The following is a 19,241-nucleotide window of genomic DNA, read 5'->3' as shown; positions in this document are numbered from 1 at the left end:
TATGAAATTCTTGCATTCTGCAAGTACAATAATAAAGAGTTCCAAAGAGCTTTATAATCATGGAAAGAATGCACGTGACCTTAAAATTGAACAAGATTATAAATTAACAAAGGCACTTCTTATTTTATTAGAGGAGAAAGAAAATGGAACCAGTTACAGAATAATCGCAGCTGATGATCTTTTGCGGGAACCTCAACGATGGTTACGTTGATGACACTAATCATTGGACCGCCCAAGGAAAACCAGAAGTGCTACCACATAAGAAAGAGAGAAGCATATCCGCAATCACGTTATGTTCCTTACACGCCTATGGAAAATTTAAAAACAAAAACAAAAGATAAAAGAAATCACTGTTTATTGATATTAGAGTGAGTGGTATAAACAAGATTCTTGAGTCCTTTTTTTATATATATAAACAATTATGTGGCGACCATCTGGCTGGACGTTGTAGGAGCTTTCTGCCCTGAGGCTGGGAGGAGCTGAAAGGTGTGTTTTAGTGTGTGTAACACTATAGCGTTTGTTAAAGCTTGTCCCCTCTATATACAAACCTGACGCAACAATCCATCTTATACTATATTAGTTCGAGTGTACAGATCTACTTGTTCGGAATGCCCAATCCGTCTGAAAATGTTCCTTTCACTCTCGGTGGAAGGCGTGTCCATATATTTTTTCGTTCTTTCTTTTTTTTTTTTCGTCCAAGGCGCAAGAGGCTGTCGGTTTGTCGTGATTCCGACCTAGTTCTAATAAATCCCCAGGAACCCTTTGGGAAAGAGAACCAGGTCAGAGGTTACTGGCTCTATATATAAGTTGCGGTACAGGCGTCGCTAGTCTACTCTGCGATTGTCCACTTCGACGTACAGGGAGACAGGGGGTGAGTGCATGTGTGAACTATACTATATATGATTACATGTTTTAATTGTGTGTGCGTTTCTGCCTCTGCCGTGTGATTTAGTGCTTCCATGTATTAGTGTTGGGTTCTTCTGCTACTCCGACCGAACAAGTGGAGAATATTTCTTTTTATTTTCTCGTTAATTGTGGTGAATAAGAATGTGTAATGTTGATTCAAAATCAGAAAAATATTAGCTTAATACAAGCTCAGAGAAGAAAGGACGTGCCAAATTTTGTAATAGGTGCAATTTCTTTCTAAAAAATCGGAGAGAAGATAAAAATTTTAGATACATGTAAGGCTGTGCCGTAAAAATACATTATTACAACGAATTACGAGTGTAAACCAAGGAATAGGGTCGTTGAAACCTTTTAGTTTTACGTTCCATTATTATTCCGGTTAGGCTAAAGGAGACGGTGATGATGAGAAATGAATGCAATGGAATGAAGTGTGAGTAAACTGGAGAATTTTGAGAAAAAACATGTACACGGTGTTTGTCCGCTACAAAGCCCACTTGGTGCGAGCTGGGATCGAACCAGAGACTCCACGCCTGCCACTGAGCCACTGTGCCCTGAATAGGGTTGATATTGAAAAATTATTATTATTATTATTATTATTATTATTATTATTATTATTATTATTATTATTATTATTAAAATAGTAATAAATGGATTATTTCCATATCAGCCATATTTCTTGTGTTGCACTGGAAATCGACCAAGATTCCATTTATTATGATTGGCAGTTATTCCCTTGACTTTTACTGGCCTCTACGCTTGTATAGTTAGTGACTAACATGCTCATCTTTGGCACAAATGGTTCCGAGTTCGATTCGTGGAAGAGCACTAACATTAACACTTTATGGTGAATCGGATTTCACCTTAAATTGTAGGTCGACATCTTATACAGCCTCGGTGCTTCAAAAGTCAGAAAGGAAGCAAAATTCGAACAAATAAAATTTGCTTGTATTAGAAAATCTTACAGAAAATGAATCGCTGTTGATATCGTAATGTAAGCATAGATTCCGGTTCTTTATTGGGCAGTGTCTTATTGTTCTTTCTTGTTTATTTACTTGATTTGAGTGGAGTTAACGTCTGTATAGGCTCGCAACTAGAGGGGGCTAGGGGGCCTGGCCCCCCCTAAACTTTTCGTTGCCCCTCCAGACCTCTGTGGCTGGTTTCGGGCCTGCGTCTGTATGAGACCAGATCAACATTTAACGAAGGATCTAAATATAGGATCAAACCTGAAACCACGTAAATAAGATTTGTAGTTAGGCATACAATTATTGGAAAGCTTTTAGAAAATTCTTTCTCAAAATTACGAAATGATTATTAGATCTTTAAAGTTTCACGGCCCACGATCATACCCTTTAGGCTAAGGGAGACGTTGATTTAAGCAAGTGAATGATGATGGAAGAAGTGTGGAATGAGAAAGTGGGAGGATACGGGAGTACCCTGAGAAAACCCAAGAGAACGATGTTGTCCACCACAAACTTACTTAGTAGGAGATCGAACCACGGACCCCAAGCATTAGAGGTAAGCATTCTACCACTGAGCCACCGTTAAACTGGTGTTACAAGTGTGTGAAATAGTTACTACTTCACTAAAAGTACTATTTCGTTTCAGTAAATGGTAAGAGAATCGCGCAGCCTTGTGATTTACATACGAGTTTCCATAAGTAACTACAGAGTTTCTGTTATTTGTGTTTTAACTGTTTCCTTTTCTTGTGTGCATATGTATATATAAGAAGTGTTTCTCTACAAACAATTGAATTGTCTATTTCTAATTCCCTCTGTAAAATCAAATGGTAGAAGTTTATAACCGTAAGGTATTACTTACTCAGTTTAAGTTGAATTAGCATTTAAGTGTATTCTCTACTTTTGCCCTGTTATAATGAAAATTTCAGATCTTTCATGAGAGAACTTTAAAATGAAAGAGTGGCTTTTCCATAAAATTAAAAAAAAAAAAAAAAAACATAAAGTAATTGGGAAATAGACGATTCACTTGTGTTTTCTAAGAATTTAATATCTTGTTATGTGATTCTAAAATATAAGTACCGTTATATGAAATCAATTTCTAGAAAATATACATAAACAATCTTGATTACGATCGAATTATTTTTGCTAAACCAGAATTAAGTTGAATTCAGGAATTTTACAGGTATAATCTTTAAGGTTGTCAGTTATTTTTTATCCGTTAAACTAAGGGAAATTGGATGATTATGCAAGTGAATGATTATGAAAAAATTGGTAGAATGGTGATGTGGGAGGAAAGAAAAGATTCTAACAAAAGCTACGGAGACAATGTTATCCACCACGAACTTATGTGGCATGGAATCGAACTCTTAACCCCGGAAGTAAGCGCTCTATCGCTTAGTCATCATCTTCTTTTATCAAAAATGAAACGAAATGAAATGTTTGAGTTTAACGTTCTAGGATTATGCTTCTTTTAGGCTAAGGGAGACGCGTAATGAAGGCAAGTAAACAATGATGAAACAATCGTTGGAATGAGAGTGTGGGAGGAAATGGGAGTACCCCGAGAAAACCCACAAACACAATGTTGTCTACCACGAGCTTACTGGGCCAGGGATCGAACCAGGGACCTCAGGCACTAGAGGTAAGCGCTGTACCACTGACCCATCGTGCCCCCCTCTCCCACTCTCTTATTAGACTAATGTGTCTGGGATGTTATGATTTAGCTTTCTTAAGTAGCTGTTATCTTCATAACAAAAGCAACTATCTAGAGTTTAAAGCGTGAAGTTACTATGAAAATTATCAAAATATTATTTTCTTAAAGTAGCAATAATAGTAGGAATAAATCATCAATTTAACGCCCGAGAGCGCAGGTAGTGACATATTTAAGCATGGTTTATTATTATTATTATTATTATTATTATTATTATTATTATTATTATTATTATTATTATGAATATTGGATTGATTATTGGGGTATAGAAAGCCTTATGAATAGACGAAAAAATTTCGACAGAGCATGCATGCAAAAAATACTAGATAACATTTATATCAGTGAATATTGTTTACAAAACATAGGTTTTAAGGTGCCAAATCATAGCATAAGAAATACCATGATTTTAGTTCCTCTGAATTGGAAATGTGAAATTTTAAAAAGATTGACACATTCTTTAAGTTCATTTTAGACTTATTGTATTAAGCAATGTGAAAGTTTTATGTGATCTGACTAATAGTTTTTAATCAATGACGTTTAGAAACATTAAGCCAAATGTAATTTTATGACTGCTGTTCTTAGCTTCTTGTTGTTTTAGATGGATGGAAAACTTGATAACTTTTACTGAGTTGACAAGGAATTATTCTGCTTAGCTGACTTTTATCTACATTGTGTTTTATATTAGTACCCTTCTTTTTATTGTTTTATTTCTTATTATTTATTTTTAGTAGTATCATCATTCCATTGCATACTCTGATACCAAGTGCTGTATTTTTGCCAAAAGCTGTTCGCGGCACTAAAATAAAGATTATTATTATTATTATTATTATTATTATTATTATTATTATTATTATTATTATTATTATTATTATTATTATTATTATTATTAACGTCACTCAGTACCAGAGAAGTTTGTCATTTGTTATTAGGATTGTCGAAGAAAGACGATAAATCATAAAGGAATGCTTTTGAATTCTTTTTTCGTAAATATGTAACTCCTATTTCAAAATCTGTAGAGAACATTAATAAAATATTTTAAATGTTCTAGTTAATTACTTTCACAATTGGCAGGTGAAGATGTCATACAATTTATCACTGTTTCACTTACTACTTGCTACATGCATTATAAATGGCAACTCGAGTCGTTGGTTTAGGTCCCTCGTGACTAGTGCTAATTCATTTCCCCGGGGAGAGGGAGGAATTCCAATACACAGAGGTTGAAGTAGTAGACCTACTAAAAGCTACTGGTAACACATGTGGAACACGATCGGAGATATGCCCTGAGGGTAGTGGCGTAACTAAAGGCTTGGGGGCTCTCCCGCAGACAGTATGCTGTGGGGCCCCTTTCTACGTCCCATTTCACGATTTGGGGGCCGCCTGATGGCTTGGGGTCCCCTGCAATGCGCGGTCTGCGTTGCCCTTATTTACGCCGCTGCCTGAGGGATTACGTAGCTCAAGGGGGAATTGCTACCCCTATGGGCCATCTCTGAAACCGTCAGTACTCGTGACTAAATTATAGATGTATTTAGCGCAAAACATCCGGGTTCGTTTTCCGATGTCAACTCATGTGGTTCGAATTCTGCGTTAAGTTGTTGTCCCCTGTCTTTATTGCCTCGGTGCGGAAATGGGACACAAAACTCCAGATATAATGCTGCAGTGATGGAGCGTTTACCTTTTGTGCGAGGGGTCACCGGTTCGATTCCAGCTAGCGCCAAGTGGGGTTTGTGATAAACAAACACAGTGCTCGTGGGTTTTCTCTGGATCCTCCCGTTTCCTCCCACTTTCTTCATTCCATCATTTCATTCCTTCTCATAATCGCCGTCTCTTTTAGCCTGCAAAACATAAGTGTGCAACGTTAAACTGAAAGATTTCATTTCAAAACTCCAAACAAACACACCAATCAAAATGTTAGCTGTAGTACCGGTACTTCAGTATTGAAACTTGGATCTTAGAAGGAAGACACGGTGGTACAGTGGTAGAGCGAGGGGTTCCTGGGTGAATCCCCAGCCAAGTAAGTTTATGGTTAAGAACTTGGTGGATTTTCTCGGGGTACTCCCGTTTCCTCCCACTTTCACATTCCACCAATTCTTCCATCATCATTCACTTGCTTTAATCATCGTTTACCTTAGCCTAAAAGGTCATAATCTTGGGACTTTAAACTGAAAGATTTAATTTAATTTAATTCCATCTTAAAACATTTTATTCCGTAGATCAACTTCAAAATGAAGTTAGTTACTTATGTATGAAGATACTCACGCATAATTATAAGCTATGATTTCTCTTTGACTTCAGTGAAATCTTCAATGATCCTGAATGATATTATCTCGGACAAGAGGTTACCCTATTATACCCTACTATGTATAGCGTCACTTCAGATTTTGCATACGGAAAGGGACAACTTTATCCATCGAGATAAGCTTCACGTTCTCCATTAATTTATTTGTGTAGAATTTATTAAAAAGTATGCGTCCCTCAAGCTAATGAGAAACAATTTCCCTCCTTCCCTCCACAAATGACGCTCCTGCTGTGTGTTAAAATGTTGGACAACACTTTGCAGGAAAGCATATCAATATGACTTCCTATAAACTCCATTTATTTTGCTTGGCGGAAACCAATAAATAGGTTGTTAATACATATTAGGTGTATAAACACAATACATCTTTCTATTTTCTTTTTCTCCGTTTCCTGTACAGTTTATAAAGCACGCCACATAAAATATTCCATAGGTTCTATATTTGTACGGGACATTCAGTTTCGTAGTACGAATAGACTTAAAGGATACTAGAAATACCCATGGGATTTCTCTTTGACTTAAATGAGATTCCTGTCAAAGAAAAGTGTTTTGGTGCCCAAATGTTGTCCTGTGGTTATCCCTCAAATGCCTCACAAATGCCCCCAGGAATCTCACTGAAAGTTCGGTTTTCAGGACATGAGAGGCCATCTGGATGTCCGCAATACGCCTAGTGGTTAAAATGGGATATTCCCTTATCTGTCCAATGGAAATCAAAGGAACGCCACTGTACTATGTGGGGTGTACTGCTAAAATTGTTCTGAATGAAATAAGCTTCATGTTAGACGATAAAAAATTATCTAACGAAAATTTTATGATCACTGATCAAAGCTTTTCCTGATCTAGCCATTCATTAACGTAACGGAGAAAATACAACTGATAACATAAAATGTAAAATGCAATAAGTTTACTAGGACTAGCAACCCTGCTTATAACCTTATGGTATAAAAAATAAACAACAATTAGATTGCAGTACGCGACCAGTGTGACTAGTAGACATGAAAAAGCGGAGTATTCAAGTAGGGGAGAGAGGGGTGTTACGATGATCTTCAGCACCAGTCAATTCTAAAATGAATGATTATAACCTTATGGCTATTAGTAATCTTCCCTTGACAGTACATTAAATGGGACAATAATTTGAATGAGTTATATCCAAAGTGGAGTAAGTCGTAGTTCGTTTATATTCAAAACCAAAGCGTGTTCTTGAATGCATTCAAAATAATAGATATTAGGTTATTAGAAAATGTTTGCACCTGTCTTGGAATTTAATATACGAGGGTCCTTTCTATTTTAACTTCCGTTAAGCCACTGGAGGAAAACCACATGAGATGGCGAGACGCAAATTAGTCAAAACTGTTCGTTGGAGATCGCGTATCCTCTATGCTAAAAGACAGACTCTGGTATTCAATCATTGTAGGGTAGTCAGCGTGAATCCATATGGAGTGCAAACGAAGCGCGCGCCAAGTGTGAACTACATTATGTAATTCGATTAATTCAGACGGCTGCTAATTTCTCTAAAATTTCAAGATCAGACAGTTCAGAAACCATATGTTACCCCGTTTAGAAACCACATGATTCATGTGTTCATCAAGGTTGTCTTCCGCCACAGACTCCACTCTTAGCTTCTCTCATCGTACAGGTCGGTAAGTTTTCTTTAAACTCTTTGTAGCACTTGTGCGTACAGCAGTCACTGATGGATTTCACGTCATAGTCTTTAATCATTCGACGATGTATGACAGCTGTATTATGCCCTTTCGCCTAGAGAAATCGAATCACATCATGTAGGACTAGTTCACACTTGGCGTTCGCTTCGATTGCACTTGATACAGTTTCACGCCAACAACCCTACAATGATTGAATGCCAAAGTCTGTGTTTTAGCTTGGAGGACACGCGATCTCCAGTGAACATATCTGATTAATTTGCGTTTCGCCGTGTCACGTGCTTCTCCTTTGGTACCCACATACCACACTACGTCCCTGGATGTCCTATTTTGATCCCAATCATCCCATTCGATTCCCAGGATTATCGGGACAATGAGAAGACATCCCATGGACATCCTGCATGGGACGTCCTGAAGGATTCCCATGTAGGATGTCCACGGGACGTCCCAGATGGGACAGGAGGTCTTTGGGAAAACTAATACACATTCCTTCGTGGTCCCGTTGAATATCCCGTATCCCGGGATATTAGCGGACATCTGGATCTCCCGCGGAAATCCTGTGGATGTCCCGGGAGCACATTCGGATATCCCGGGATGTCCTGTCGTCCGTTGCGGGCTCAGTCTCGGACATTCAATGGACGTACTTGTGCTATGTGGGTAGCTTAACGAAGATTGGGAAAAACTACTCTCATATATAGCTTAGAATAAAAGAAATTTCATTAAAAGTATATCTAAATATGTAAGTACTATAGCTGAAAAGCTTACTTACCCCACCTTGCCTTTAATGTGTCCAAGAATATGAAATTAATATATTTAAGCTCGTAATGCTCGGACATGCTCTAAAACTCGCATTGAACAACGTATAATTTTAGAAATGTTCAACACTTATTTTAACAAAATAATCTGAAATGGTTTGATTCTACATGATTGCGAAATTATAGAGTAATGTGGGGTTGAAGCAGACTCGACTACAATTTGCGATTAAGGTTAATCAGGTTGTAATGCATTATTAATATTCTCAGTGGTAGAACGCTCACCTCCGGTGCTTGGGGTCTCTGGTTCGATCCCAGCTCACGTCGTGTGTATTTTGTGGTAGACAAACACCGTGCTCGTGGGTTTTCACGGGGTTCTCCCGTTTCCTCCCACTTTCTTCATTGCGCCATTTCATTCATTTCTCATCATCACCGTCTCCTGTAGCCTAACCAGCATAACCGTAGGACGTAAAACTGAAAAATTTCATTTCATTTCATTCCACTGCAAACTTACTATTATTTAATCCCGATTCAAAAGACAGTTCTGTGTGCATTCTAAGTTTTCCTAGAAACTACACCAAAAAAAATGCTAAATGCCATCCTACTGTTGTTAAATAACTTCTATAGGATTTTATAGTTAGCTTTTATGAGACTTTAATATTTTCTTTCAAAATTTAAGAAAACATAAGTTAATGTAAACTAATATATTAACTACAAGGTTGAATGTAAATAGTTTTCCCCCAAATCGCTCCCAGTTACCGACCAGAAATACTCACAGAAGATGAAAAGATTAACAAGTGTAAATAAAGCCTGGCAAGCGTGCTAATACCGTGTTGTGTCTCTTGAGAACTTAAGACCATCCATCGTTATGCGGATATTCAGTTCATAAGGCGACGTCATTATAGATGTCATTTTGCTAGTGTGATGTGATTCTTAGCTTTGAAGAACTCGGAAAAGGTGAAAATTTTGATGAGAAATCGTTATCTATAATAGCCGATAGCGCCGTAGTTTGCGAGAGATTGAATAGAAATAGGAAATTATGTTCTCCCGTATGTGATAGAACGGGCTGTTCCCGTAGCTACACATATGGTAGGAGGACCCCAAAGAAAATCCAGGGGCACGATTTTGTCAATCACAAGCACATGTTCGAACTAGAAATCTATCGCACCAGAAGTTAGTTCTCTACCGTTATATATATATATATATATAACTATGTAACTGTTTCGTACGCTGTTGAATTTCTACCGGACTCGACAGGGATGCGAGCATTGGAACACGGAGCACCGTTTAGAACGAATTAGAGCCCATGATAGGGTCGTTTAATACTATATATGTTTCCATAAGCTGTATAAACTATATTTTAAATATACATTTGTAATCTATACAAACATGTGTAAGTAGATCCTTCTCACTTTTCCACATAATCTCCATTTAAATTCAAGCATTTGTCTCACCATTGCATCAATTTGTCCAAACCCTTTTTTAAAAATCAGGGTCCTGGTTATTTAGCACTCTCCTTACATTCAGCTTCATCTTTTCATCACTAGTTGACAGGAAACCAGGCCCGCAACTAGAGGAGGGCCAGGGGGCCTAACCCCCTTAACTTTTCATGGCCCCTCCAGACCTCAATACAAAATGCTATTATTAATACAAAAATTACAATTTAGATATTTGTAAGAGATTTTTTAATGACTTGGCCCCTCTATCTTATTCACGACTCCCTCCCCCCGAACTTCTGTGTCTGGTTGCGAGCCTGCAGGAAACTAGATCGCTTATGTCGAACCTGAACTCTTCTTCAGTGCAACGCAATTCGACATAAGCTACCTGATGATCTCTTCTTGACGATAACGTCCACCCCCATTCAACACGCGAACAAGACACAAAATCAAAGAATTAATGTGAGAACGGCTATCCCATTCTTCGTAAGCTTCAATTTAGTGCCGAGTTACTTCCATCTTTTGCCGGTCTTAAAGCCTGAGTTGCGAGGTGAAAGTTTCGAGACATATGAAGAAGTAAAGCGGAATTTGAAAGAGTGCTAACTAGCCAGGGCCCTGTTTTTGTTTATTTGTTTGTTAACGTTTGGACAAATCGGTGGAACGGTGAGACAAATACCTGCATCTCAGTGAGGATTACATGGAGGGGTGAGGAAGGACCCACCTGTATATGTGGGTATAGTATACAGATATATCTTTAAAAATAAAATTTTACAGCTTAGGAAAACATATATTGAACAATCTATGTAGATTGCATCGCACCGTGTGCTCTCTAACCAAAGGCCAAACCACTCAGTTATGCTACGGTGGTTGTTAAGAAAAGCTTATCTCTTCATGTTAAAGAATTCTTTGTGCAGTAAGATACTGAGAGAAATACAATCGAGATTTTACCGACGTTGAAGTAAACGAAATACTAAATACAATTGTATAACTTACATAACGTTATTTTTAACACTCCTTATTTCAAAGCAGCAAATTCATATTGTTGCTCCCGTAACAGAAATTCTCCTAGCGAGATATTTTTGCCATTCATGAAATTTGTCTTGATATTAATTATTTTGTTACGAATCGCACTCACATGAATAAACAAAACGTGATGAAGAGAGACACGCTGCGAGCTAAAAATCGTCTGTTTGTCAGCACGCACACAAGATCCTGTGAGTAGCTTATTTCACTATTACACAAGAATAAAAAATCTTCCCTTTAGAAACGGGCACACCGTGATGCTATCATTATGAATAATAATAAGAGGAATATACAAATTAATGTATTGAATCGGGACATAGTCTTCTTTTTATTTTAAAAAATATTTCTTAAGGCAGAACTATGTTGTTCGTAGTAATAAGATGTGTAAGTAGTCATGCAAATATGAATGTTGCTGGCAGTGGTAAAAATGTGAGTTCTTTTCTTTTTTGTGCACGCACTGTGGAAAGCGAAATAAAACGTGTATTTCTCTAATTGATTGGTCTTAATTAGGTATATTTTCTTAATTCAACTTACTTACTTCTGTTTGAAGGTGGTCCAAATAGTGGTGGATATTTCCACATTAGAATCCTACGAAGATTATTCGTCCTTTAAAAAAAGCAATGAAATCTTTGAGTTTTACGTCCCACGGTTATGCCGGTTAGGCTAAAGGAGACGGTGATGATGAGTAATGAATGAAATGGTGGAATGAAGAAAGTGGGAGGAAACGGGAGAACCCCGAGAAAATCCACGCACACGGTGTTTGTCCACCACAAAGTTCACTTGGCGGGGGCTGGGATCGAATCCGGGACCCCAAGCACCAGAGGTGAACGCTCTGCCACTGAGCCACCGGGGCTCCCGTCTTGACAAAGCCAATGAATATGGCCAATGAATATTGCTCTCAAGCTTGGATCGCGGGGTCTCAGCGGCAGAGAGTTTACTTCTGGTAGCTAGGGTTCCTGATTTGATTCCAGTTGTCGTTCACTTGACTTTGCAGTGGGCAAATGCCGTATGCATGGATTTTCTCGAGGTTCTCCTCGAGAGCTTGTGGTTTCCGAGATATCGTTGTCAAAAGGATTGAACACAAACATATGAACTTTTCTTGACAGCAAACATATTTCAATATATAGATAGTCGGCAATAATCTCAACTTAGATTCAATGTCCGTAAAATATAATAAATTTAAACAGTTAACTAGAACAATTTCGAAAGTTGTCTAGCCTGTCTGACAATTTGCGACCAAGACGAACGACAGAGAACCAATGCGAAAATTCCCTGGGTGAGATTCGAACATAACTATGAGGTAACTGTTCCCTGACTAGGTCAATCAATTAATAGTTTATTTTGAGCACGTAGTCAACACGCTACTCACATTGGAAAACCCTGTTCTTTATGTGTTTCCAGTCGGATGTGGAACCAGATTATGCACTATTGCATTGCAATCGAGTTCTTTTCTTTCTTTCTTTCTTTTTTTTTCCTTTAACGTTATAATATATAAGGACAACTTTCTCGCGAACGTAGTTCAAGGTGAGCATTAATTACATTATAGCTCTGAGAGGAATAAGTAATGTGTCAATGTTATATAATTACTTTATTTAAAGATATTTAGGCTACCAGCATGTTTACGTAATTCAGTTAATAGTGGACACCTACACATGTTAAGCATTAGCTTCACAAAGGCGTGGTGAAGAAGCAATTTTTATTCAGAAAAAGGAAAAAAAGTAAAAAAAAAAACTTGCTTCTCATAGTAAGTGATACCAAAAGTAACTTAACATCATTAGATACGTATTAAATAAAAAGTCTCTCAACACACCAGAGACAAGATATGCATGCATGTTAATGATTTTTTTTTTCTTTCTTAGGGGAAGTTCTGGTAAGTCTTCTAATACGTGACTTTTGTTTTACATTCTTGAGCGATTACAAGTTATGAAATTCCAGACTAAATATTAAGTATTAGCTCAGTGGTCAAGATGTCACTGCTAGAGCAAAAAGTTTTAGTTCGATTCCAGAATCTATGATTTTGTTATCTGAAGTACATTCAATAATGTTATTGTTGAGTTTTGTTCATATCCTGCGTTTAATTATTTGTTCATTAAAAAAAAAAGTATTTCAGTTTTACGTCCCACAATTATACCCTGATAGGACCGTGAAGGGGGCGCGGTGGCTCAGTTGTAAAGCGTTCACCTTTGGTGTTTGGGTCAGTGGTTCGATCCCAGCTCATGCCGTGTGGAATTTGTGGTGGACAAACACCGTGCTCGTGGGTTTTCTCGGGGTTCTCCCATTTCCTCCCACTTTCTTCATTCCACCATTTCATTCATTTCTCATCATCACCGTCTCCTTTAGCCTAACCGGCATAGCCGTGGGATGTGAAACTGAAAGATTTTATTTTTTTTTTCTGATAGGGCCGCAGTGGCTCAGTGGAGCCGGTGAATGTAGCCGAGCGGTCTGAGGCATTAGACTGATGATCGTGAGGTGAAACCCATTGGAGGTTCGAGTTCCTCTGTAGTAGCAAGGATGGAATTTTAACTGTCTCGATGTTTCTGTGTTCGTGTCCCTGTCGTGTCTAGTAGTCCTAAAAATTGTTGAAGTAGAAAATAAGTCAGGAAGTTTCTAGAAAGTGATAGAGGGTCCACCTCTGGTGAATGATGTCCTTGGTTCAATTCCAGCAGGCGCCAAGTGAGCTTTGTGGTGGACAAATACCGTGTGTGGGGGTTTTCTCGGATTCACCCGTTTCCTCTCACTTTCTTCATTCCACCATTTTATTCATTTCTCATCATCACCGTCTCCTTTAGCCCAGCCAGCATAATCATGGAACGTAAAACTTAGAGATTTGATTTCATTTCATTTTCATTATACCCTGATGGGTAAAATGAGTTCTAGCACGAACGATTAATGAATCTGAATGATTGTGGGAGAATTTGTGGAATGATAATGTAGAAGAAACTGGTGAGCCACGATAAAAATCTACAAACACAATGTTAATTCACCTCAACTTACATAGCCTGGGATTGAACCAGGGATTTCTCGCACAAACGTTCTACAATTAAGGTTGCATGTCTCTTTCGTTTGTTTGTCGCCTTTGGCACCGTAGACTCGGATTCGATTCCTCATTTGGGAGCTCATGTGCCTCTATTCCATTAATCTGTAGGTTAATGTCTCATATAGCCTTGATGATAAAAAGGATGATGATTCCGAATTTAACCAGACAACCAATTATTTGTTCCTGTCCAGATAAAGTAGATACTGTATAAGATATTTTTTGAATTAGTTTCGAAATTCTTCTGCCGTAGCCCATTTCTATTTTTTTTCTTAAATTCAAACTTTCCCAATCCGTGCAGTATAAATGAAAAGATGATAAGGTATTTTGCGATATTCAATATATTGTTTTAAAATATTTTGACCGTTCCAATTTATGACTGCTCACTGGTCTAGTAGGTAATGCCTGTGCCATTTTGACACGAGATCCTTGATTCGATTCCCGATCCAAATTGTGCCAGTGAAGATTATATAAATATCTACAAAGTTGTGAATCTATATAGTACGGAGCATTGCTGCTGCTGTAGGAAATGATGATTCGTACAGCCTGTCTCAAAATCTGAGACGGTTCATGAGGGAGGTCACACAAGTAAACATTAAAGTTTTTTTCCCCTTAAAACTAAAAGTAGAAATCTTTCTTAATCTAGTATTTGTTTAATACAACGATTAATATATCAGATAATTCTTATTGCCATTGTTTCAACCGACGAAACTTTATTTTTAAACGTGTGACTTCCCTCATTAGCCGCCTCTGCTTAAAATTGATTTTTATGTATTATTAAATGTTTCATGACATTTTATATTCTACCATTTCATGATACACCCTACGAAATTGTGCGGCGTACCGGATGAGAACCACTGTCTTAGTATGCCGCTGAGATTCTTGCTCGGAACAAACATACATGAGCTAAATACTCGAATAAACGTGACCAAAGTACTACCACGTACATATCTAACACGGAATTTTGACCTCTTAATTTTATTAGTTCACAACAGGTTATCTATATATATAAAAGAGAACGTACAAATCCTTTGTTCCCTCATCACGCTAATACGGCTGAACCAATTTCTTTCATTTTTGGGGGGTTATTAGGATTTGGACCCTAGATGGTTTTTATCATATCACTTTAATTTTTAATTACCAGTGTCTTGAGATAATTGACCATTCAAGTGTCCATACGTACAAATCCTTTGTTATTAGTTCATCATAGGTAAAAATAAACGTATTTATATGCAACCCGCACGACCATGTGACTCGGCGGGTTAACATAAATGACAGGCGCTATAATTTTAACATTTACTGCAATTTGAAAGCGAAAAAGTAAAAATTATCTAAGTAACAAAGTTTATTGCGTTCCGGGGTGACCGCAGCGAAGCGGGGTGAACGCTGCTAGTCAATTAATATTTCATACTTTGTTATTAGTGGTTAGAGCGAAGGACTCACAACTGCGTGGTCCCGGACCAGCACATCCCAATTTTTGGTGTCCATCCAGGGAGTCGTGAGGTAAACTAGGGAGTCACAGGAATAATAGACGTGACGGCCACTATGATCAGAAAGCTCTTGACGAGTCTGTTAGAGATAAACCGATGCAACGTGCTAACCACGTGCTCGTCATTAAGGTGGATGTAGTTTAGCTAGTCACTAACAGATGGCGTTGGAGATTCGCGGACCGACGAAGGGTTGTCATGCCACTGGTTATTATAAATCTTATAACAACATGTTATCAGTTAATTTTGTTACAGAAATACTCAATACTTGATTACCGTTATTAATTCATAACACGTTATTTACTCTTATACTAAATCATATCAAATTTAAAATATTGACCTATTTATGTTATTAGTTCACAACATGTTATAAATTAATGTTATGTTACAATATTTGTTCGGAGGCTATGCTATGCACATAATATAGAACACTGGCTTATTATTAAGTTTAGTTACACGTACATAAAATCCAACATACCCTTTATCTACCCTTCAATACAAATTGAGGTTATAGAAGAAACAGCATTCGTCAACAAGCTTAGCAGAGAAATTGGTTATTATTAAGAAATAATAGAATAAAGCTAAAAGATTCTGAAAAACGTGAATTAAAAAGCTTCTTTATCAGTTAGATAGAGAAAATTCTAAATTCATTTCTAGCTTCCTTGAAAGAGAAATATGTATATATTAGTTGCATACGCTATCTTAATTCTTGAAACGTGATCTACCACGTCCATATCGAAGGAGAATTTGGAGGTCAGATTCAGGTGCGTCATTTGGGGAGAGAAGGGGGAAATTTTCCCCTAAGTTAGAAATGTATTTACAATTTAATCATTTTTATAATAATATACCTATGAAAATTGTGAAATTCTATATAGTGTATATCAAGGAGACCTGTACCCCCAAGCAAAACCTGAAACAACGCCAGGGAGATCATTCGAGTAGGGCAGAGGGCAGGTGCTCGCTGAGTTTGAGGTACGCATGAATTTCAATAACATGTATGCTTATATACTAATAAAAAATGTGAAACTCATGCCGGTGAATAGTTCCCCCCCCCCTCGCTTGACAAAATCTAAAATAATGCTACTGGTCAGAATCACTCCAAATTCTCAAGTTTGTACTGATTACATGGGATTTGAAATAATTTTCAATCTTTGTTCCAAAAGTTTTCGTTCTTGTAGATTCTCCTGCATTTATTTATTTTTTTAATTTTGTATTTTTCATTTATTATAACTATGAAATCTCAATCTATTTGCAATAGTGTAATTTTCTTGAAAGTTATCTTGAAATAATTTAGTAATGTTTACTTTTGAAAATAAAAGTTATTCTCAATTACACAATAATACTTATTTGTGTATTATTCTCTTTCTTTTCAGAACTATGAAAACCATTATCCTTCTTATAACCACCTTGCAGGTGGTGCTTGGGGGAGTCCAAATTCGACTCCCCTTCCTTAACCCTGCAGGTGTGACCTACGTTAATGGCCCCGCTCCTGTCGGCCTTGCTGCAGGCCCTGTAGCAGCACCATTTGCTGCCTATGCGCCTCGATTTGCTGCTCCTCTTGCCGCACCAGTAGCTGCTCCTTTGGCCGCTCCTGCTTTCCACGCTCCAGCTGTCGCCGCTGTCCCAACTGTCCACCACGTTCCAGGAGTTGCTGATGTGCCAATTACGAAGATCGAAGCACAGCCTGCTGTTTTGCAGCAAGTTGTGGATGTCGCCAAGCCAGCAGTGTCAACCAGGCGCTTCCAGGTAAGACGACCAGCTATCGCCAAGGAATTCTACGACGTTGAGGAGCGAGTCATTGTACGTCCTGCTGGTTCCGCTTTGGTAGAACTCGAAGAGCCTCTGTCTAAAGTTCAGCAAGGTCCAGCTCAGATCAGCCCAGCTCCTAACGCTCTTGTAGGAGCTACTGTTCCTGCTGTTGGTGCTCCAGGTGCTGTAGCTCTTGCTGCAGCTCCCGCTCTCCGTGCTGCTGTTCCTGCCTACGGTGCTGTTCCTGCTTATGCTGCATCCCCTGTTATCCACGCTGCTCCAGCATACCCAGTCGCTGTCACCCCAGCACCAATTGCTGCTGCTCCAGGAGCTCCTGCCCCACCACCACAAGGTGCTCCTCTTCCATCCCCAGGACCATACCCCGGATCCGTTGAACAGGACTCCGTTGTCATCGATAACCCAGAATTTGGAAGAGCCCGTGCTGGTCCTCCACCACCACCTCCAGGACCTCCCCAGCCCCAGCCACAGGCTAGAGGACCTCCACCTCCACCACCCCCACCACCACAGGGTCCAGCCGTAGAAGCACGTGCGATTGGCGAACCAATCGGTGCACCTGGTCCTCTTGCCAGAGAAGTTATCCCATCTGTAAGAAGCAACATTCCTGAAGTCAACCACGCCAATCAGGCTCGATTGATCGAACTTCTGACCGCAAGAGGCGGCGTTGCTGAAGTTGGTTTCCCAGCTGTCGGACGCTCTGCACCTCTTCCTGGCGCTTTGCCACCCAATGCACCGCCAGCAGGTCCAGTACGTGCTAGAGTACTGTCTGCCACCCCAGCACCAAATTACGCTGAACCAACTGGCGAAAGAGTTCAAACACGAAGAATTGTTGTCAGCAGACCTGTTGAAACTGTTCAAGACATTGACCTTGTGGAACCAGTTACCAAGCTCGAAAGGGTTGCTGTTCATCACCCAACATTTATTAAGACCGCAAGAGCTGGAGTAGCTAGAGTACCAACCACAATTCCAGTTCATGGCAAAGCTCTTGTCCCAGCTGTTGCCCCTGCCGTTCCTGTTGCCGCTGGCCCATTTGCCTACCCTGGTTAAGAAATTTGCTATGACCATATTGTTTTAAAATAAAACAAGGAAAGTTACCATTTTCCTTCAAGACAGCCAACAGAAAGAACTGTTCTGTCTTAAGACTGACATTTCGATTATATACATAATTGTGCTACCTCGGGTTGGAATTGCACAAAAACAATTATCTTTATTGTGTGTAAATAGGAAATCGTCACAAATCTAAATTCATTCATCAATCAAACGAACCTTTATCATAATCATCATCAACTACGATGTTCCTTTGTATTATATGTTACCACTCTTCTAGTTTTATGACGTCACACTGTTTGCAAATACAGCAAACAAACAAAACAAGTGCAACAAACTAAACATATTAAACAGTAAAAGGAAACAAAAACTTGTGATTTTTTTTAATTATTTATGTAAGATTATTTCTTATACCTGCCATTGATAAAACCAAAGGGCAGAAAAATACATCTATTTTGTATATCCGAATTTAAAAACACACGATCTTTTTGTATAAAAAAATGTTCCTTTAAAAATGAAACAGAAAAAATAATATATTGATGGTAATTTATGTTCAAACAAAACGAATAAAATTGTTCAACATTAAAGTGTTTTATTTGTTTTGTATTGTGCAAAATGTATATTATATATACATATTTTATATATACGTATATTGAAAAATCATTTTGTAATATCTCTAAAAAAAGTAATTAAAAAGACATATTTTCTGTTTACAGTGTTTCAACTTTTATTAAATGTGTACTCCTTAATAAAATTAAATCACTGACTTAATTAACGCTAACGTGAAGTTGGTATAAGTTGTACTGGTAAGAATTACTTTGTGAAAGTACTGAGCATTTCAATTCTTAGCATTTGTGAGTGCATGTAAATGAAGATTTCCACTGCACTTCTAGAATTTTGGAAATGGCTGTAAGTAAGAAATACTGGAAATTAGTAAGTAAGTAAGATACATATACATACATTTATCCTCTTCATTCGATTACTTAATTTATGAACTTATTTTCTGTAACATCTAAAACAGAACCCTGGATGCAACGTTTCAAATAGTAGTTATATATATATTGTGATATGCTTAGTGACTATTCAGCAGGGGCGTACGCAGGGGGTGGGTCTTGGGGGTCCGGAACCCCCTCCCGAAATCCCGACTTTTTTGTAAATGCAGTCTACTTTTAGG

General features: G+C 38.2%; 1 protein-coding gene across 1 annotated transcript; it reads left to right on the top strand.

The window, feature by feature from the left end:
• Positions 1–715: 715 nt before the first annotated feature.
• LOC145664096 (uncharacterized) lies at positions 716–18,782 on the top strand. The gene is made up of 2 exons (XM_081730449.1): positions 716–871; positions 16,627–18,782. The coding sequence occupies exon 2, from the start codon at positions 16,631–16,633 to the stop codon at positions 18,065–18,067; it is 1,437 nt and encodes a 478-aa protein (XP_081586575.1). The 5' UTR covers positions 716–871; positions 16,627–16,630; the 3' UTR covers positions 18,068–18,782.
• The last annotated feature ends 459 nt before the right edge of the window (positions 18,783–19,241 follow it).

Source organism: Thermobia domestica, chromosome 1 (genome assembly GCF_964235325.1).
Source record: "Thermobia domestica chromosome 1, izTheDome1.hap1.1, whole genome shotgun sequence".
Lineage (NCBI taxonomy): Eukaryota > Metazoa > Arthropoda > Insecta > Zygentoma > Lepismatidae > Thermobia > Thermobia domestica.
The sequence above is the reverse complement of the archived record's forward strand: the minus strand, read 5'-3'. Positions and strand labels throughout refer to the sequence as shown.

Bases quoted from the DNA above. Each gene is read 5' to 3' on its own strand.
- LOC145664096 (XM_081730449.1), top strand. From the start codon at position 16,631: ATGAAAACCATTATCCTTCTTATAACCACCTTGCAGGTGGTGCTTGGG.